The sequence below is a fragment of the Oxyura jamaicensis genome, chromosome 1, assembly GCF_011077185.1.
Source record: "Oxyura jamaicensis isolate SHBP4307 breed ruddy duck chromosome 1, BPBGC_Ojam_1.0, whole genome shotgun sequence".
Lineage (NCBI taxonomy): Eukaryota > Metazoa > Chordata > Aves > Anseriformes > Anatidae > Oxyura > Oxyura jamaicensis.
This window is the reverse complement of record NC_048893.1, coordinates 110534177-110555247: the sequence shown is the minus strand read 5'-3', so window position 1 is coordinate 110555247 and position 21071 is coordinate 110534177. Positions and strand designations below refer to the sequence as shown.

At 39.1% G+C, this 21071-nt stretch overlaps 2 protein-coding genes across 5 annotated transcripts in view; one reads left to right on the top strand and one right to left on the bottom strand.

Annotated features, from left to right (window-relative positions):
• TTC3 (tetratricopeptide repeat domain 3) overlaps positions 1-9467 on the bottom strand; it is a 62877-nt gene extending 53410 nt beyond the window's left edge. For 2 of the 4 annotated variants that reach the window (XM_035315751.1, XM_035315749.1), the window contains exons 1-7: positions 9339-9467; positions 8750-8835; positions 5807-5852; positions 4500-4632; positions 4019-4106; positions 2753-2806; positions 382-505 (exon numbers count right to left, since the gene is read on the bottom strand). In XM_035315751.1, coding sequence (XP_035171642.1) covers positions 382-505; positions 2753-2806; positions 4019-4106; positions 4500-4632; positions 5807-5852; positions 8750-8835; positions 9339-9408 — 601 coding nt within the window. In that variant the 5' untranslated portion in view covers positions 9409-9467. Of the gene's footprint in view, positions 1-381; positions 506-2752; positions 2807-4018; positions 4107-4499; positions 4633-5806; positions 5853-8749; positions 8836-8924; positions 9156-9338 lie in introns of those variants that run through there. The other 2 variants (XM_035315748.1, XM_035315750.1) reach the window with 2 other exon arrangements.
• Positions 9437-15300, top strand: PIGP (phosphatidylinositol glycan anchor biosynthesis class P). The gene is made up of 4 exons (XM_035315758.1): positions 9437-9640; positions 10834-10906; positions 11739-11857; positions 14693-15300. The coding sequence occupies exons 1-4, from the start codon at positions 9448-9450 to the stop codon at positions 14821-14823; spliced, it is 516 nt and encodes a 171-aa protein (XP_035171649.1). The 5' UTR covers positions 9437-9447; the 3' UTR covers positions 14824-15300.
• Positions 15301-21071: the final 5771 nt, after the last annotated feature.

The following is a 21071-nucleotide window of genomic DNA, read 5'->3' as shown; positions in this document are numbered from 1 at the left end:
ATTTTTGGAAATACAACTGACTGACACCTCCTTTAATATTTTGACAAAGCCCTCTGCCAAACATTTAACAATAAGACCCAATTCATATTTCAGATATGTTTCACCCCTATGTTAGAGGTTCATAGACTACTGGCACACAGTTTTTTGTCCTTGTTGTCCATTAGGAATTTCCTGAGCATCTGTTCAGCAAGAACATATGCACTGTGAATATGACCCATATACAGAAACTCGAGAAAGAATTGCCTGTTTAAACAAACAGAAAACAACACTATTTTTCCAGTCACTCCCCTGCTGATGAAAAGCATACAAACATTCCTATTTCATAACTATAACATAGGTAACTTTCCACATGGTTGTTTCCTCAGAATTGTTCGTACTTACATTCAGCAAAGAAAATTTCAAGATAGATCCAACCAAAATCACCAAGTTTCTCCAACTTCTGCAGAACACCAACATCACCTGTACATCTGACCCAATCAAGCGCATCTCCAACATCAAAGAAACCCTAGTTCAGTTGAAGAAAAGGGAAAAAAGAAAGTAAAAAATACAGTTAACTCTAAGTCAATACAAAGCAAAGTCCTAAAGCAAAAACAACCCACCATACAAACCACTAATTGGGTGGCGATAGTGGAAACATTCCATGCAAATGTAACAAACAGTACTATTATAGCGCTTACATGGTGCACTTGTTCCCAATTTGTTAGCCTTTCAAACAGGCAATAGCTCACAAATACAAATATCTAGGTAACCCAAACACAGAGTAATAAAGCATATTCACAGAATGAGAACAGATGTATTTTCAACAGGAGACAGGAATCATTCAAATTATAAAATTTGATTTACAAATATTTTTTGATGACTGCAACAAAATTGCTTTAGTGTGAATTGACTAGCCTGATTAAAGAAATAACATTCACCAGGCTGCTAGATATGCAGGCAGGGCTAAAACTTAATTCCATAAATCATTACTTTCCTTCCACTCAAAATAAGTTTAACTGTTTGAGCTACAGAACTTTATTTGAAGGAAAGGGATTGAGTGAAGAATGCCTGTTGCCTAGGATACTCTCTTATTACCTGCATCTGCGGATTTTTAACCATAATTTAAAAGCCCACATGACTGAGAAAAATACCACTAAAAACGCAAAAACTGGGTTATCCAGCAGTACCTTACAGTTGTACCTATTCTGCTTTTCCTATTGCTACTATCAGTTTTGATATGGTCTTCAAAATTAAACGTCTTTTTCACTTTTACAGTTAAACTACAGAGCACAGCTGAAACTAGGAAGTGGAGAATAAAAATGTCCTTAACAAGGACGGTTCTATCCAACACTGAATTTGACAGTGAACACAGATCAGCAGGTTCCCTTACCGCACCCTTAGCCAGCCATTCACAGTCCTTCAGACTGAATCAGTACCACTATTTGAGAACCTCTTGGAAGATTCTCAACCTGTCTCCAATGAAGACCATTTTTAAAGGTTTGCATCATTTCAGCAATCAAGCACAGTCCCATTTGTAGCTCTGTAGCCCCATCTGACAGCACTGCCGTTGCTAGTACCAGGCCACAAGGACTGCAATCTGCTGGGTTTACAGCTTGTCCTGCACCTTGTCTTGACCTATTCAGAGCTCTTAACTTGATGGAACTGTAACAGCAATTTTTCCTTTGACTAGGTGGCTGTAATTAATTTTTGTTTTTATATGGCACAATAATGGTTTTTAATATAGACAGTAGTAACAAGTAGTTACTGCTATGACTAACATAATGATGCAGCACTGAGAAATGGAAGCCAAATATGACAGAACAAAGGCCTTGAGAATTGCAGACGTAAAATACTTTAGAGAAGTACAGGCATGGGATAGTAACAGATAGGTCAGAAGCTGACGCTGAAGACTCAATGGCTATAAGCAACTGGCCAATGGTCATTTTAAAAATAAAAAAAAGAAAAAAAACAAAGGTACGAAGCTGGACAAAATTGGGGTAAAAGCTTTTTAACGTACATAAAACATAAGATATAATAAAATCAGATATTACTTGAACTTGTACACCAATGAAAACAACAAGCAAGGTGTAAGTGTTTTACCAAACATGAAAAACCAAACCCAAGTGAATCCTAGACTTGGAAGAAGAATACAGCAACAGCACTCCTCACAGCAAAGAACACCTGACAGTGATGCCTATACCCGCTACCCACCCCAAGAACAGACTGAAGCCATTGGCTTTAGGATCCCAAGGAGCAGTAAAAGCTAAGCATAACACCACAAAAGGGGCCAGAGACTAGGAAGTGTGCGTAACCGAGCTTCTAGGGAGTTTTTCCATTAGAAATATTTGTTTCTTTGTTTTCCTTCATCATCTGCAATAACTCATTCTGGAAGATTTCAGTTACACTGTCAATAATTTTTTCTCCATACATATAACGTGTTTGCCTTTCGTCCATACCCAGATTTTTAGTATAACACACTACCAGCACAGAAAGAGGACAAGCAAAATGCAGCAGAGATAGGACATATGAACTAGCTCCGGAATTCTCCCCCTTTTTGATCACGCAGACGGTATTTATTTCACAGCTCCTGTCACACAGATTTTGTTTTGTGGCTCAGTTGAAATAATTGGCAACCCCAGTCCTGCACGCCTATGTAAGCCAAAAGCTACAGACTATTTATGTGTTTTAAAATTTTGTATATTTCTACAAGTATTTTTTTTAATATATTCACACACAAAAAAGCATTCCAATTAAAAAAAAAAGAGAAACTTACATTTTCTATCCTGCTGCCAATTCTCAGTATGCCCCCAATAAAAGGTGGAACATTCTAGGAGTGGGGTAAAAAAACAAGTAAAAAGTAAGTTAAGGCCTGTTTCTATTTGTTCAGGTTCAACTCAGTAACATTTTACATTCTGCTTGAAAGCATACCATTTGGACAGTAGCTCTGGTCCATTTCAAAGTTTCAGGAAATATTCTTGTATTCAGTAGCCAATTCCCCACCATTTTTGTTGAAAAATAAATAAAAGCTGAAGGGGAAATAGGGAATTCATGGATGCTATGACAGCTGGTTAGGAGAGTCATCTGCTTTAGCCACTTCTGCAGTTATTTAAATACCAAAGATCCAGCTGATATAACCAATGAAAAAAACATCCAAAACAGCAGTACTTCCCCTCCTGAGATCTTCTGCTCCTCCAAATATATTTTACTATCACCATCTTTTACATGGACAAGGAGATAAAGGCTGACGAAGTAAGGAGAGGGAAGCACGGGTAAACAGAGGAATGGGAAAACAGACTCTCTCGGATACAGATCCTACGGGAGACTACCACAGGAAGAAAGAGCAAAAAGAACCCATCACATGAGACAATGCAGAATAACTGCAGGGGCATCCTGAAGTACAAGAAGGTGAAAATAGAGCCCTCGGACAGCCTGAAGGAGGAAGCAGCAGAAGGAGCATAAGGAAGTATGAATCCACAACACCAATACATGAATGCCTAATCATAGAAAGTCATATAACAGTCAGAAAAACATAGCTTGGTGTTGAATGCAGAATTTCATTAAATCAATTAAAAAAAAACACAAACATATACTTAAGTTAAAAAAAAAAAAAAAACTTTATCTTCCCCTCAGCTGCTGAAAAACATTTGTTATACCACTCTCTTCTTTGCACAGTCGCTGTTTTAAGTCAACAACAATATCAAATTTTAAACATCATTTGTTGAACGTGGAAAAAATAACAGAGAAAAAAATCTGCTTAAGTTATTCACCAGGGAAAGGTGCCGTTTTTCTCACTGATATGACTCTCTTAACAGGGGTCACAGTCAACCATATTATGGACTCTGCAAAATTCAAGGATTATCTGAACTATAATAAAGCCTGTGACATGAAACCTTCTAGAAAGCTGTAACTATCAGACAATTTATTCAGTCCAGTAAAAGGATATGTCTTATTTAAGATACAATCCCAAGCTGCTTAAGATAAAGAACTAATTAACCTGTTATATTTTAAAACACACACAAAGTTAAAACATAATACTTACAACAACTTTTTTAATCAAATCAACAAGGTCTTCCAAAACCTCTAAATCACACAGTCTCTTCCAATTCTGGTCTAAAATCTGTGAACTGCTTCAAAACAAAACAAGTTGTTATTCAGAAAAATATCACCATGTAACAAGGTCTTACTTACTAACAGTTATAGTGATCAGACATGAGCTAGAGCATGGTTACAGAATCTTCAGAGAAAAAAAAAAAAAGGATGGAAAGATTTTGGTACTTTTTAAATACAGGGCATCCATTTGTATGCTTAAATACATTCTGAGATTCCAAACTTCAGAAACACATTTTAAGTATTTTCGACCATATGTTCAAGAACTAGGCCTTCTGACCTTAATTAATTTAGCTTATTGTAAAAATATACCTGCAGACTGTTTTACCATTAGTGAGAGCATATGCTGATCTTTCAGAGAAAACAAAAAGAAATGCAAAGGCTGATGAGTCACTGAGAACATGACTACTTACCTCCAATCAGCTACCAAAGAATTACTTTCACTTTTGAAGAGAAGAGGCCAAAAGATGCGTATTTTAATAACGTTGCAATATTCTCTTAATATGTCAACCGGCTGACTGCACCACACTTCACAGGGATCAACATCTTTAAGAAAATAGTTAGGAACCGGACTATACAATTCATGCATTACAAGTAATCAAAGTCCAACTAAACATTCAAAGCCACCAGCTATTTCCTCAAAGCATTCCTATGTACTACTTAACCTGAATGAGATAACTTGAAAACTCTCAATATACCTTGCAACTTGAGTTTTTTTTGTTTGTTTTTAATAAATTGAAGGAGAAGAAGGAATTTATATGGGAGTAAGAACAGAGACCTGCTGGCAGGCTTTCTATTCCTTGCCCAACGAGTGTCCTGAGTTGTATTAACATTAATAAACATATAACTGAATAAAAGCAGCCTGCTTCTAATAACAAGCCTAACAAGGGCTGTGAGATGCTCAACTACAAAAAGCAATGCTATTTTCAAAGTAAAATGGGACCCTCTTCTAGCTGTACTTGTTTAATTATTATTTTCTATAATAAATTCAGAGTAGTGTGACATGTAGCAACATGGCACCAAAAATATATATATATATATTTTTAATCAAACTTTCTTTGTTCTCTAGAGGCCAGTATATACATGATGCATGGCTCTTTCAAAAATATAATGCATGTCCCTTGGTGGACGTCTGTAAAAGGTGAAGTTCCTTACTAGATTATTGAGGTGGCATCAAGTACTTTCAGAGCAGGAGTATTATCTGAGCATTTGAGTATATGCAAAAACTCATCTTACAGAGGTGGTGGCTACACCTGAGTTTTCTATGTATCGCAGCTTATCCTTTCTATAGTGTATACAGCCTTTAATAACTTAGCCCGTTATAAAGCCATCTGCTCTTCTGCAACTATCAAAACATTAGATTGTGGGCAAAGAGCTTTGTAGTTATAAAGGTCAATTTGAATGTTTCTTTAGACTTATACAGCCAAAATGTTGCTACAATTATACAGCCAAAATGTTGCTACAATTAAAACATGGGTGACAAACATAAACCTTAAATCTCCATCCTTATAACATTAACTGCCTGAACACGTCAGTGTTATTGACTATTCACACTGTTCTCACAAATGCATAGTAGGAGTATTCTGCATGTTACATAAGCACAAAAAAAAACCTACAAGAATTCTTCCAGCGGAAAAAAAGTGAAATAATAATTGAACGATCCAAGCACAGCACAGACAGCGCTTTAGAAAGTTATGTAATATTGGTTTAGTTTACATACCTGTTTTAGGTTTATGTGGAGAACGTTGTATAAATACTCCATGACCCTACAGATAAACATATGATTTCTTAACATTGCGTATCTTGCAAATATGTTACAGCAACTATAAAGGATTACTTAACAGTTTCTAAAAATTTAACCAATATAAAATCTTTACATCAGAGGAAGGGAGGATTAGAAGTGATTTTTAAGTTGTAACCAATTCCTTTGCTCAAGGAAAAAGGATTTGCATGTACTTTCGCTTTCAGATCACAGACACAAGGGACCAGTAAAAAAAGATGGTCCTCGTAAACAAGCAGTGTGACCAAAAGGAAACAAGTCTATGACGCAAATTATTTGGTAACGAGGAGTCTACTTTCACATTATATGTGCTTCACGGGGATTTAATTTGCACTGGTTCAAGTCTAGTCCCACAGACAGAGCATCCATTCATGGCTGATACATTACCTATACTCCTAAAAGCATCTTACAGATCAGCTTCACCCGCAGCGAACCCCACGCTAGCAGGTTCCAATAAAAATGTAACATGGAAGATGGGGACACCTGGGCTGTTTGCTTCAAAAGCGTTCTGATCCAAACTAAAATACTAATGCAGACACATCAACTATATTCATTACTAATGAAGTAAAATTTAGTTAGCTACTATTAATTGTAATTATTTTGTACTTAACTAAAATACTAGCACAGACAACATGGACCTAGTCAGGAGAATGATTTCCACGTCCCTACTTATTCTGAGTAGGAGCTTTTTATAAAATTTTAATAACGCTCATCATCTCACTATTCTCTGTGTCCAATCTGAGATGGCTGAATTCTCCCTGCTCCCATCTCACCCCCTCCTCCCCCAATCCTATTTCACCAAGAATAAAATACTACTAGTGTTCACCATTCTCCCTCATTTCTGGAATTCTGCCAACTGTTTTCTGGGGAAAAAACAAGGAAACTTAAGGTCTACAATATTTTGCACTATCAAATGACAAACCCTTTGTATCAAATCTTTATAATCCACATTTAGCATAGCCAAAAAGCAAATAGCAAAAAAATATTTTTACTAGAGTTACCTAACACAATAGTTTGGTTTCAGTCCTAAAAAATAAATGTCTGTCTACATACCCATGACCTAAAAAGCATACTCACAGATTAATAGTTCTGAATGGAAGCAAAGCTTTTTAATGGTTAAACAATGTACTGAATCACCCTAGGACATTATTCTTCTAAAAAAAATAATTCAAAATCAAGTAATAGACAGCAAAATAATATTCAAGAATACCTAGGGAAACACTTCATGGTAACATACTGTAATTACAATACTTTAATGGGTTTGAAACATAGTGCTGCATACAAGCCTCTCAAGCTGAAGAAGAAATTACACTGTTCTGTTTTACAGATCTCTAAAAAGTCTATTATTTTAACATGCACTGCATGTGTCATTTTGATGCATACTATATGCATTGTGTTTACATACAGCTGCATTACCATTTCAAAGAAACACACAGCTATCCCTGAATGTGACTGGAGAAATATATAGAAACAAATTAAATACCAAACATATCTTTCATAGTCCTTTATTCTTTCAGTGGCAGATTTCACGAAAATACTGGCATGCTGTGCAATGATGACTTAATAACTTGACCTAAGGCGATGATAAACAATCACGTGATCTTGCCCAAAGCAGTACTCCTGAACAGCTATACATGTAAGCCAAGGCTTACCCTTAAAAATAAGTTATTACAATGTGAACAAATTCAACAGACCACAACACTAACAGAGAGGAAAAACATTAACTAGTATTTTAAAATTGGTTCAACTTGAAAGATGACTAAGAAAGTCTCATTCACTCCACAGCACGGATTTTGCTACAGTATTAAAAAAAAAAAAAAGAAACACCACACCCCTCACCCACCCCCATCCCCAACACCCATACTTGGCATATCAAGCTCAAGGTGGTACTCCCACTAAAGCAGATTTCAAAAACATGATTATAGCACTTGCACAGTCAGAATCAAGGGTTTTCTTTCCACAGCACAATACCCATATCACTTTAAAAGATAACACGTCTAATATCCTATGCTAACACAACTGTTTAAATATTTTATTTTGTCCATAGCACAAAAAAAGTCTTTATTTTTATAAACAATTTCCAGTGAGACTCATTTCTCTGCTGGTAGCAGTCCCTAGTACAGATACAGCTTTACATATTATAAGAAAGTTACTTGACCTGTACTTTTTATCCCTGCAAAGAATAAAGTATCACATGCCAGCTAGCTTTTATTTGGCAGCAACAACATTTAGGATAAATAACCCATAACTGAATTCTCCAAGCAGCAGAAAGATTAAATGCCACAGTGTTCATCCTCTAAGATTCTTTCACCATAGCAAGAAGCGGAAAATAAGAGTCAAGGAATGCATTCTTGGAAATATTCAAGCAGAAGAATGCTCCAGTTTGTGCAATAAAAGCAACAACTAAATAAGCAGAGGCCCTATGGGGCTCAAATGACTAGGGAAAAAAAAAGAAAAAAAAAAAGAAAAAAAAAGATGAGAAATACAAAGAATGGGTGAACACTATGCAGTTAATTTGCTGTCTTGAACTTACACGCACTGTTAGGAATAATCGCTCTGTGACTAAAGGAAGTGACACTGTGAGGTATGTCATCCCATACGCGGCCTGGCTACATGGCCAAGAGCTTGGTGAAGTTCTGTCAGTGCGACCTACGCACCACTGTCTGGTTTTACATGATTGTATACGCATCCAATAAAAATTGCCTGACAGAGATATGCAGTTTCTGTGCCCTAACCAGATTTAGGGCTTCTGCAAGGGAGTAGCATACGTCAGTGTAAGATAGCAGTTTGAACTCTTCAATGCCAGTAATTACGGATCAGACCTGGGATTAAATCCCGCTGGAGCATCTCGCACGTTTTCCATCCCGTTCCAAGCCTACTCACCAATTCACAGCACGATTTGTCACCAGCATAAAAAGCCGACGCTGCAAACTCAGATTCGGGTATCGGTTCACCCATGGTGCATGACCCTGAAAGAAAAGGAGTCAGAGAAACACAGAAGAGGGGAGCCAGGAGGCAAACCACACGCGTTTTAGGGGATTTAAAACGCTCACGTCACCTTACACCTCCCAGTTTTCCTGGAAGACAAGCGTGATTTCTACGTGACGTGTATTGCACGGCATTTAAGCCGAAAAGCGGTGAAAGGGCCTCACCCCAGCAGCCCCGAGCTGCCTCAGCCGCGCCCAGCCCGGGGACCCAACAACGGGTTGACCGTGCGGCCGGAGGGCTGACCGTGCCGCTTATGGGTTGACCGTGCGGCCGGTGGGGCTCCCGTCCCCCGTCCCTCCCCGCGGAGCCCGGAACCGACGTGTCGCAGCCCGGGCACGGCCCCGCAGCGCCGGTCACCCTCCTCAGGGCGGCTCGGGCCGGGCTGCGGGCAAGGAAGGGTGCTGAGGAGCCCGGCGGGTTGCGGAAAAGGGAGAGAAAGGAAGCACCCGCCGCAGCCGCCACCGCCGCAGCGCCCGCCGCTCACCGGCCCCTCCGGAGCCGCGGCTCTGCTCCAGAACCCTCCCCGAGTCCGCCCGGTCCCCGCCTGGGCGCATGCGTTCGCCCGCTGCCGGTCCCGGCTGCTCTGAGGGCGCATGTGCGGGGGGGGCTCCACGTCCTTCCTCCTCCTCCTCCTCCTCCACTTCCACCTCTTCCTCCTCCTCCTCCCTCTCCTCCCGTACCGCCCCCCAAGTGAAGAGCCCGGCATGGTGGAGAACTCCCCGGCCCCCTTGCCGGAACGGGCGATATACGGCTTTGCTCTGTTTCTGGGATCCTGGTTCGGCTTTAGTGAGTATACCGGAGCGGCGCTGTGCTGGCGGGGCAAATGTCGTCCGGCAGGGGAGTCCCCGGGGGGGGGCTGGAGTGGTGCTGAGCTGCTGCTGGAGGGCCAAGGGGGTGCTCCCTTCGTGAGCTGTTACGTTACCTTCTGTGACTGTGTCAAGTTTTGTCTGTCCCTCATAGTACTGTGGGGCTTGGAAGGTATCACGGAGTTAAATTGTTATGTTAAAAGCCCTCTGTATTCTAACTTTAGTAGCTTTTTTACTTGAGCTACATATGTTCTCACTAACCACTGTAGACAGTAGCGAAACCTTCCCCACCCAAATACTGAGGAAAAAGAAAAAAAAAAAAAGTAGGTCAATCATTTTACTGCTGATGTGACAGGTGCTTTATCATTCACTGGGCGTATCTTACATGCCTATACAGAGCTAAAGCTTGAGAGGGTGAGACACTTCCAATGCAAGAAATGCTTTTGTAAATGTACTGTAATTGAATAGTAGAACAGGATCCTACCACAGGTTCTGAGCATCTTAATGAGGTAAGTTGAAAGGAAGGGATGTTGTCTTCCATTCATCCAACAGGAAGCCACCTAGGTCCACAGCTTGTGTCGCTGTTTGGCTGCTAACCTATTCCCATCAATTTTTGTTAAGCCCTACTCTGGATTTACTGATACGGATTAAAATTTCTCAGCGTTGGTTTTGTTGATGTGTAAACGGTTATTAGCTTACCATGAGACAGGAATTATCTCCATTATTTTTTCTGAACTGTTCTTCCACACAAGTACTGCAATTCTGTCAGCTTTTTTTTCAGTCAAATGACCCCCTGCACGATCACTTTCTGCTTTAATATTATCTCCATAGACTCTTATTCAGTATCCTTTTACTCAGCTTTTCTTGTGCTGCAATTCTAAGCAAGTACAAGAAATTCTTGTCTGTCTATATAGGAAATCAGAAACTAAATGTTAACACAAATACAAAAGTGGTATCATATAACCAGCTACAAAATGGTTCCCCCATATTGGGCAGGTTTTGCGTGAGAGACATATTCTACGATGTCTTGGTACAGATATTTTGATTTCAATTGTGTAAAAGGAAAATATTGTCTTGGTATGTCCCAGTGTGAAAGTATTGATCTAAATCTTAAGTAGCAGGTCTAAAATGGTATCAGTTGGACTGTTATGCCTTTTTAATTCTTTTGTGCAGTACTGTATCTAATCTGGGCATATGTTCCTGGGACTTGGCTCTTCTCACTGGGACTAACATACTGGCCTCAAAAGTAAGTTCAACTTTAAGCTCTTAAGTTCAACCTCAGACTCTTACATTTGGATGTGTGTAATTATTTTCAGACAGGAAACAGTAAAACTATTTTTTAAATAGTGGTCTTGAACTTAATCATTTTTTTCCTGATGATAAAAGACTGTAATCTTTGTGAAGCATTATTTCACAGATAAGTACAGATAAGCACCTTTATACAGATAAGTAGTTATGTTGAAAATTGTAATGAAAGAGATAATATTTCAATGTTTTGTGATAAATTTAAAGTTTTGTTTTCAGGGAGTTTGCCAATGAAAATACAGTAGGCTTTAAATTAAAAAAAAAAAAAATCCTGTAAATGAACCTACTTAACAGTTTATACCCTCACTACTTACAGTGATTCTGCAGTCAGTTCTCTTGGGAGAAACCAGGGTCCCTACTCGACAGTGGTGTTTCTTTTCATATTTCCAAGTTTGTGTTAGATGCAATAACAATCACAGAATCACAGAATCACAGAATTTCTAGGTTGGAAGAGACCTCAAGATCATCGAGTCCAACCTCTAACCTAACACTAACAGTCCCCACTAAACCATATCCCTAAGCTCTACATCTAAACGTCTCACTGCATTAACCAGCTACAAATAACCAGCTACAAAATGGTTCCCCCATATTGGGCAGGTTTTGCGTGAGAGACATATTCTACGATGTCTTGGTACAGATATTTTGATTTCAATTGTGTAAAAGGAAAATATTGGAAAAATTAATCACTGCATTAAAACTGTTACATCGTTAGATGTCTGTTATTACTAATTACTGTTATTACTAATCATAAATTTTAAAATCTGTTTCCTCAGGTACTGGGCAGTTGCTTTGCCAGCATACCTACTAGTTTCTGTAGGAATTGGTTATATATTACTTTTTGGTATTAATATGATGAGCACGGCTCCACTTAATTCCACGCATACCATTACAGGTAATTTTATTGGTGTGGGGTTTTTTTTGGTTTGTTTTGTTTTGTTTTCAAGATTTTGATACTTAGATGATAATTTCTCGCTCTCTTTCTCTCTCTTTCTCTCTCTCTCTCTCTCTCTCTATATATATATATATGTATAGAATCAGAATCATTCAGGTTGGAAAAGACCTCTAAGATCATCTAGTCCAACCTTTAACCTAGTACTAAAGTCCACCATTAAACCATGCTACTAAGTTCTACATCTACACGTTTTTTAAAGACCTCCAGGGCTGGTGACTCTGCCACATCCATGGACAGCCTATTCCAATGCCACACGACCCTTTCAGTAAATAAATTTCTCCTAATATTCAGACTAAACCTCTTCTGGTGCAACTTGAGGCCATTTCCCCTTGTCTTATCACTTGGTGCCTGGGAGAAGAACCTCATCCCCATCTCACTGTAGCCTCCTTTAAGGTAATTGTACAGAGCGATAAGGTTAAGGAGGCTCCCCTAAGCCTTTTTCTCAAGGCTCTACAACCCCAGCTCCTTCAGCAGCTCCTCATCAGACTTGAACTCTAGGCCCTTCACCAGCTTCGTCACCCTTCTCTGGACACACTCGAGCACCTTAATTTCTTTCTTGTAGTGAGGGGCCCCAAACTGAACACAGTACTCGAGGCGTGGTCTCACCACAGTCGAGTACGGAGGGACAATCACTTCCATAGTCCTGCTGGCCACACTATTTCTGATACAGGCCAGGATGCTGTTGGCCTTCTTGGCCACCTGAGTACGCTGCTGGCTTGTGTTCAGCTGGCTGTTGACCAACACCCCCAGGTCCCTTTCCACTGGGCAGCTTTCCCCCAGCCTGTAGCATTGCATGGGCTTGTTGCACCTCAAGTGCAGGATACAGCATTTGGCCTTGTTGAACTTCATACAGTTGGCCTCAGCCCATTGATCCAGCCTATCCAGATCCCTCTTCAGAACCCTCCTACCCTTGAGCAGATCAACACTCATGCCTAACTTGGTACCATCTGAAATCTTACTGAGGGTGCACTCCGTCCCCTTGTCCAGATCACTGAAGAGAAGTGTCCCCAGTACTGAGCCCCGGGGGACACCACTAGTGACTGGCCTCCAGCTGGATATAACTCCATTCACCCCAAATCTTTGGGCCTGGGCACCCAGCCAGTTTTTAACCCAAGGAAGAGTACACCCATCCAAGCCTTGACCATCTAGCTTCTTTAGGAGCATGCTGTGGGAAATGGTGTCAAAAGCTTTACTGAAGTCTAGGTAGACCACATCCACAGCCTTTCCCTCATCCACTGAGCACGTCACTTTGTCAGAGAAGGAGATCAGGTTTGTCAAGTAGGACCTGTCTTTGATAAACCTGTGCTGACTGGGCCTGATCACCTGGTTGTCCTGTAAAGGCTGCGTGATGGCACTCGAGATAATCTGCTCCATGATATTCCCTGGCACTGTGGTCAGGCCTGTAGTTTCTCAGATCCTTCTTCTGACCCTTGTTGTCAATGGGTGTCACATTTGCTGGCCGCCAGTTGACTAGGACCTCCCCTCATAGCCAGGACTGCTAATAAATGATGGAAAATGGCTTGGCGAGCACTTCTGCCAGCATCCTCAGTACCCTTGGGTGGATCCCATCTGGCTCCATAGACTTGTGGATATCTAAGTGGTTTAGCAGGTCGCTAACCATTTCCTCAGTCAGCTTCACTGTGCTTCCTGGCCCTATTTACCAGCTCAGAGGGCTGATCACCCGGAGAACTTGCTGATGAAAAGTGAGGCAAAGAAGACGTTAATTACTTCAGCCTTTTCTTCATCTCTTGTCACTATGTTTCCCCCCACATCCAATAAATGATGGAGGTTCTCCTTAGTCCTCCTTTTTTATATTTATAAAAATATTTAGTATTGTCTTTACACAGCAGCAGCGAGATTGAGCTCACGTTGGCCTTTTGGTCTTTCTAATTTAGTCCCTGCACAGCCTCGTGACATCTTTGTAGGTCTCCTGAGTGGTCTGCCCCTTCTTCCAAAGTTCATAAACCCTCTTTTTCTTCCTGAGCTCTAGCCACAGCTCTCTGTTCAGCCAGGACGGTCTTCTACCATGCCACCTGATCTTCCGGCATGTGGCCTGCTCCTGAGCTAAGAGGGAAAAACTCTTTGCTATCTGATGCAGTGGTTTCCAACTAGTAAGTCGTACTCTGTTGGTAAAACAGACAACATTAGAGGAACAGGGCTTGGACCTATAAAGCTCACCCAGGCATGTTCTTCTCATGCCACCCTCTCACTTGGTGCCAACTCAAGAGATTGCATGGTTGCATGGCAGGTGGGATGGGGGACTTACTCAGTTTGAAAAACAGCTACTCTTTTTTTTTTTATTGCAGAGGGAACTGTTCAACATGCACTTGTAATCATGCTTATGCTGTTGTAAGAATGGGTGCTTCATGGTGATAGGAACAAGAAGCCAAGTTAAAGGGAGGGTGAACAGCATTTCTCAGCAGGAATCCTAATGTTACAGTACAGACTGAGCTATTCACTGTAGGGCTTGTTCATTCTGTTTATCTTCAGGTAGTTTTGGTTTAATGTCATACAGCATTTTAAATCAAGCAAAGTTCTAGACAAAGATTCCAGCAGAATGGCAGGATTGATTTCTTCAGGGCCTCTTAATATATGTTTATTTACGTATGTCTGTGTATATATATATGCTAATATATGTTGATGTAAAGTGTTTCTGATTTACCATCTTGTTACACCACAGCACTCAGTAGCTAATTTTATACAGTGCTGCATTATGTAACATTTCTTCAAATAAAATGTCTTTAATATATGGAATGTCTTAACTGTTTCCTGTAGATAACTATGCAAAAAAGCAGCAACAGAAGAAATTTCAAGAAGAAGCAATTCCAGCATTGAGAGATATTCCCATCAGTGAAGTAAACAGAATGTTTTTTCTTCCTGAAAAAGGAATCTGCAATAGCAGATAGTTCTTATTAAGACATGTTTGAATTAGCTGATCAGTTGAAGCATTACGTAAGTAAAATCAAAACCTCCCCACGGTAAAAGAAACTTCTTTCTGATTTTATAACAGAGCTTTTTGCTCTGAATTTCCAACCAAGTTATGTAAACACATTTCATTGAGATGGTTTGGTTTTATTATTATGCATGCAGCATAATAACTTGCAATGATATAAAAATTATGCCACATTCATTTATCTAACTGTTCTTTTGATTTAAAAATAGCATTCTATTACTTGTAGGTTGCTACTTGTGATTTCCCTCTGAGTAAAAGATATTTGGACCTAGCTTAATTTTGTTTCTCACTGTGTTTGGAGAGAGCAAATGTGTTTAATTTATCAAATGCTTGAAGCTTTTTTATATAAGTTAAATTGAAGTGTTTACATTGTAAATGTACAGTTTTCATATGTAAATATTAGTAAAATGTAGTTAATTTTTACTTCCTTGAAGTTAACAACTTTCCTGTGATTTTTATAATACTTGTTTTGGGTCAAGGTATATAGTGGTTGACTTTTCCTTACACAGTTCTTCAAACAAACTATTTTAATTTTTTTCCCCCACATTGGAGGACTTATTAACCTTAGAACCACAGAATGGCTTAGGTTGGAAGGGACCTTGAAGGTCATCCAGTTCCAGCCCCCCTGCCATAGGCAGGAACACCACCCCCTAGACCAGGTTGCCCAAAGCTCCATCCAGCCTGGCATTGAACACCTCCAGGGACGGGGCATCCACAGCTTTTCTGGGCAGCCTGTTCCAGGGCCTCACCTCCCTCTGAGTGAAGAATTTCATCCTAAGCTCTGATCTAAATCTCCTTCAAGAAGGAGATAAATCTCCTCTTTGGTTTAAATGGTCTAATGGTTTAAAGCTATTCCCCCTTGTCCTGTCATTATCTAACTGAGCAAAAAGTTGCTCTCCATCTTTTTCATAAGTCCCCTTCAAGTATTGAGGGACTGCAATGAGGTCACCTCAGAGCCTTCTCTTCTCCAGGCTGAACATCCCCAGCTCTCTCAGCCTTTGTTTGTAGGAGAGATGCTCCAGCCCTCTGACCAACTTCGTGGCCCTCCTCTGGCCCCACTCGAACAGCTCCACATCCTTCTTGTGCTGGGGGCCCCAGACCTGGATGCAGTACTCCAGGTGAGGCCTCACAAGGGCAGAGCAGAGTGGAACAATCCCCTCCCTTGTCCTGCTGGCCACTCCTCTTGATGCAGCCCAGGATGCAGTTGGCCTTCTGGGCTGCAAACACACACTGCTGGCTCATGTCAAGCCTTTCATCCACCAGAACCCCTAAGTCCTTCTCTGCATGGCTGCTCTCAATGAGTTCTTCTCCCGGTCTGTGCTCATGTCTGGGATTGCCCCCACCCAGGTGCTGCACCTTGCACTTGGCCTTGTTGAATCTTGTTAGGTTCACATGGGCCCACTTCTCAAGCTTGTCCAGGTCCCTTTGGGTGGCAGACCTTCCTTAATTAATTAAAATACCAAGATCACCAGAAATAAGGGAGCTATGTTACAAAAATTTTCTGAAACAACTTTTGAAATTACTTTTATTGAACTTTTTTAAAAAAACTGAAAACTAGTTTGAAGGAACCCTCAGGTTCAGCTTGTTATAGTCTGGGTAATAACACAAAGCACAGTAACTTATGGCAATAGTTCAAACATTTCTTAAAAAGTAAATGTTCTTTCATGTATGCTACATTTTAAGCGTATTGTTGTTTGGGTGTATCTTATAGGAATGACTATTTGTATCTAATCTTCATGACTGTAAATTAGTAAAATGCTTTTTCCTTGAAAGTTGTAGATTTCTTTGTGGTGTTTTGTTTTTCAGAGTGCTCTCAGTTGCTGTTATTTCCCCCTACCCCATTTTTGCCCTTCAGTTTATCTTAACTTACATGCTCCAACACCTATCTGTAGGGTGAATGCAAGGTTTTATGATCAACAGACTTGAAGATGTATTTATTCTTTTGTTAATTCTCTAGTTATGTTGTGGGCAGTGAAGTATTGACTGTAATCTTTTTTCTTTTTTTCTCCCATGGAGTTTATGTCCATGTTATCTGTTCATTTTGCTTTCTGAGAAAGCAATTTTGTTTTTAATTCTTAGCTGACAACTAGTGAAGGCCATGTTTCTGTTATCATTTAATGTAAGGATTAATTTAGTCCCCTGTTAAGGAGTCCCAAATCCCTTCAGGATAAAGAGCTACTGGAAAATACCCTCAGGCCCCGAAAGCACACAAATTAAAGGACGGTAAACGTTGGACAAAGATTGTATCAGTGATGAATCTGCCATTTCATTTAACTGCTGACCTCACAATTATGGGAAAACCAACAGAGGCACCTAAGTGAATAGGCAAACTGGGGCCATTTGTTTAAGTAAAACTTGCAGGCATGAAACTCAATCTTTGCTTTTCTGTCACTACTGTGTAGCGGTGCTTCAAAGGCACTGTAGTGACCTTTTCTTCAACTCAGGAGTAATAATTGACACTTCAGAAGTTGCCTTTGTGATCAAAATAAAACTAGATAACACGGTGTATATGGGCTATCAAATGTATTTTGCTGAGGGGATACATGTACTTTGTTTGGGATTCATCATTTCATGGTCTTGCCTATGGCTGCAGTTAAACAAAAGATGCACAGCTCTGCCACAAAGAGAGGTTCTGCCTTTTGTAAACACACAGCAAACGTTAGCTATAGTTATTTAGATGAGTTTATACAGATTTTGCCTTATATTTTGCCGTTCAAAGAAAACCTGAAATGATTGAAATGTATTGCTAGTAGTGCCTTTCTTTACAAAACATACCTGTTTAAAGACTTTGGATATCAGGTGTCCATTATTATCAGACTGAGGCATAAACTAAGTAAATAAAAGCAAAACCAAAATTTGCCCTCATTTTCACCCTTCTGACTTACAGATGGCATCTTTTTATAGCACAACCAGTAGAAATTAGTGGAGTTTAGTTCAGCTTCTGTTTTTTTTCCTTCAATTTTTAATGTGTTGGAGACCGATGGCTTTTTACACATCTCAGCATAAGCTTCATGTGATAAGACAAGCTCCCCCCAAGTGGTATTGGAATGAATATGTGTATAAACATGTAATAAAAAACAACAAATGTGCTGTTGCAAACAAAAAGGCTGAATGACAAAGAAAATTATAGAACTGTGGTTGCCAAATTTGTGTAAGGATGATAAAGATCCCTCCTTTCCATCTTAGCTGTAAAGAGAAGGGTAGTAAACACAGGTGATGTTTATAATGTTGAGAAGTATTGAAGAAGAAACTTTGGGAGTAGCTTCCCTTTTTAATCATTTCCACGACTTTATCTTGCATAAAGTCTTTTGAGACTTCGGAAAAGACTTGGATAAAGTCATTGCACTGTGTTGAATGCTGTAAGCTTGGAAGCTTTAGCACAAAAATTTAACTTATGCATATGAAGTAGCAGAAAAGCTAAATTCTATGTGTATTCACATACTTGTATTTTTGTTGTAAGTATGTCATTAATAGAAGTATTTTTTCACTTTGTGATCAACAGGGAGATGCAATAAAAGAGGTAAATGCCTGGCTATGAAGATCAAACGTACAAACATATGGAGTAAAATATGCATATGTTATAAAAAGCTAGCACAATTTTGTGTGTGTTATTGTTTACTGTTCCTACAGATAAAATGACCGCAATAAGAAAAGGAAATAACAAGAAACATGGCAACTCAAATTTTACTTCATTTTGTGAGCATGAAAGTGATGTAGGAAACAATGCTGTGTGAGGATACTTCTTCGGCAGGAGTTAAACGGAGTTGTCTTCCTCCTTGTGATATGTAGGTATTGTGATATGTGGGTATAGTTTTGCTGTTACCTAAAGCAATCTGAGTTGTACAGGCAGCCTTAAAAATCTGAGTATAGTTTTGGGTCATATAGTTTTGGTGCATATAGTATAGCCATATAGTTTGGGTCATACAGTTTTCTGTCAACTTGATTTGATGATCTTTAAAATAGCTATTGTGATGGGAGAGTGGGCTGCAATGTGTGTAACAACATTTAGACAAATAGGCATTGTCTAGGTACCTCTCCAGCATTCAAGTACCAGTGGGACATGAACTTACCTGTCAATTTCATAATCTTAGACAAACAATGGAAATTGAAAGGTAGCATTTGCTGGAAATGTTGCAGTTGAACTAGTAACAGAAGTTCTGCAAGACGAGTTCCTGAGCCAACAATTTAATCTGTAAAATGGTACATTTCTAGCCTTGTCTTTGAAGCAGTAAATGTGATAAACTCATTATTTGGGGATGCTTTGTTATCTTTTTCCTGGAAATGATGGATGATTCTAAGGTCACTGAAAACTTCACAAGGTCAAATTGCAGATGAAGTAACAGACCAGAACTGAAAACTGAAAATTAACTGCAGTTGAGAAACAGAGATGCTACAATTAGTTCACTTTTAGTCTTTAGTTAGTTGTTAGCAAACTGGTAAGGAATCACAATGCACAATTTATTAAAGTGTGCAAATAAGGTTATGTTGACATTGTAACGTGAAGAGACATTTGTTTATATGACACACACAAAAAATGCTGGTGTTTTTGGGAAAGAATAATGTAGATTTAGCTTTCTCTAATAACTGTAGCTAAATATTACCAATCAGGAAAATAATACAGTAATAATACCTTAATTTGAAAATGGAATTTAACAATAAGGGGGAAAGGAAATGATACATAGCGTAGTATTGACTGAGAAACTGAATCAGTTTATGCCGATAACATGTTATCAAACCTCAGCAGATATTTAAGGTGATTTATTTTGATATTCCTAAAAGGCTTTGGTAAGACTGATATCCACTATGCAGTTTCATTTTTCTAATAGTAAGGTTTGTTCTACACTCCTAAAGAACATACTTCTCTGAAGCTATTTTTTTGTGTTTCAAAGGTATGGATTTGCAACAACTCTTTCTCACGTAATTAAAACTACATCTGATGTAGTAATCAATCTAGTAATTATGTAGTAGATCATTTAGCTAACATGATCTCTCTGACACTGACTAGTAGTACATGCTCATGGAAGAGCAAATATTAGGGCAAGAAGCTAGTAATGTTTCCCCAGAATAATTTCCCAGCCTGTCACAATGTGAATCAGGAAACTTCCGTGCAGGATCTTTATATTTTTCTTATGAAATTGTTTCATTTACTTTTTATAAGTAGGTAGACAGTTTCCACATCGCAGCATAATCACAAGTTGGGTGAAGCACTCCCTTTGTTTTAAACCCACTGTTCACTATTTTCATTTGATGTTCAATCATTCCCCGCTATCTGCAAGCCTCTCAAATGTTCAAGACTACATTTACATATTCAGTCATGTCTCCCAGGCGAAAAAGTTGTGATTCGTTGTTGTTTGCATAGACTATATTTTTGTTATCCTTTCTCCCCCTGTCACTTTATTGCATTTATTTCAAGTGTGAACATCAGTGTCTAGAATACAGCAGGCTTATGGCACGCATTTTGAGTAGTTGATCTGCATTTATACTGTGGCCGCTTGCCTGGAACTTCCAAACCTCCAGCATTTTTCTGCCTGGGAATATTTTTAATGAAGCTGCTGGTGCTTGTCCAGGATGCTTTTTTACAGACCTCAGTAAGCCCCTGGGGGGAGGGGGGGAGAATTTGTAGCAAATAAGACAAAAACAAAGTTAGTATATAATACATTTTAATATGCCATTAACCTAAATCATAGTTTTTAAACAACTGACTTTGTTTTTTTCTCCTGGCTGACAACAAGGCACTTTTCTGATTAGAGGGGGGAAAATTAAGAATAAGAGAAGATATCACAAGGCACATTTAATATCACATTTAATCTTATGTGATCTTAATCTTATTAATGTGATGTTAATATTAATAAATATCACATTTAAATCTTGTCTTGGCAGGAAGTTATATTGGAATCTCTGTTGAAATTGCTTAGGTTAAACTGGTTAAAAAGAGTTAAAAAACAAATGTCCTCCCACAGAGCTAATAAACAATAGTCTTGCATTTGAAGTCTTTCCTTTCTTAAATTCTTATAAACATTGTGTTTCAAAGCCTTCAGGTTATTATGGGGCTGTATATTATATTATTTTCCCTCATGATCAGTCCTGTTTTCCTTTTATCTGGACTGCAATGTAAAAGAATAATGAATAACCAAAGACAGTGCTCTTCACATTCTTAATTCAAGTATTGCTTAAATCAACTCAACTTAAAACATTACAACA

What these genes read in the sequence shown, in the direction of transcription:
- PIGP (XM_035315758.1), top strand. Translation starts at nt 9,448, where the DNA reads ATGTGCGGGGGGGGCTCCACGTCCTTCCTCCTCCTCCTCCTCCTCCAC. An exon ending in CTAACATACTGGCCTCAAAA is followed by an intron (nt 10,907 to 11,738) that starts GTAAGTTCAACT and finishes CTGTTTCCTCAG; the next exon opens with GTACTGGGCAGTTGCTTTGC. An exon ending in TTCCACGCATACCATTACAG is followed by an intron (nt 11,858 to 14,692) that starts GTAATTTTATTG and finishes TGTTTCCTGTAG; the next exon opens with ATAACTATGCAAAAAAGCAG.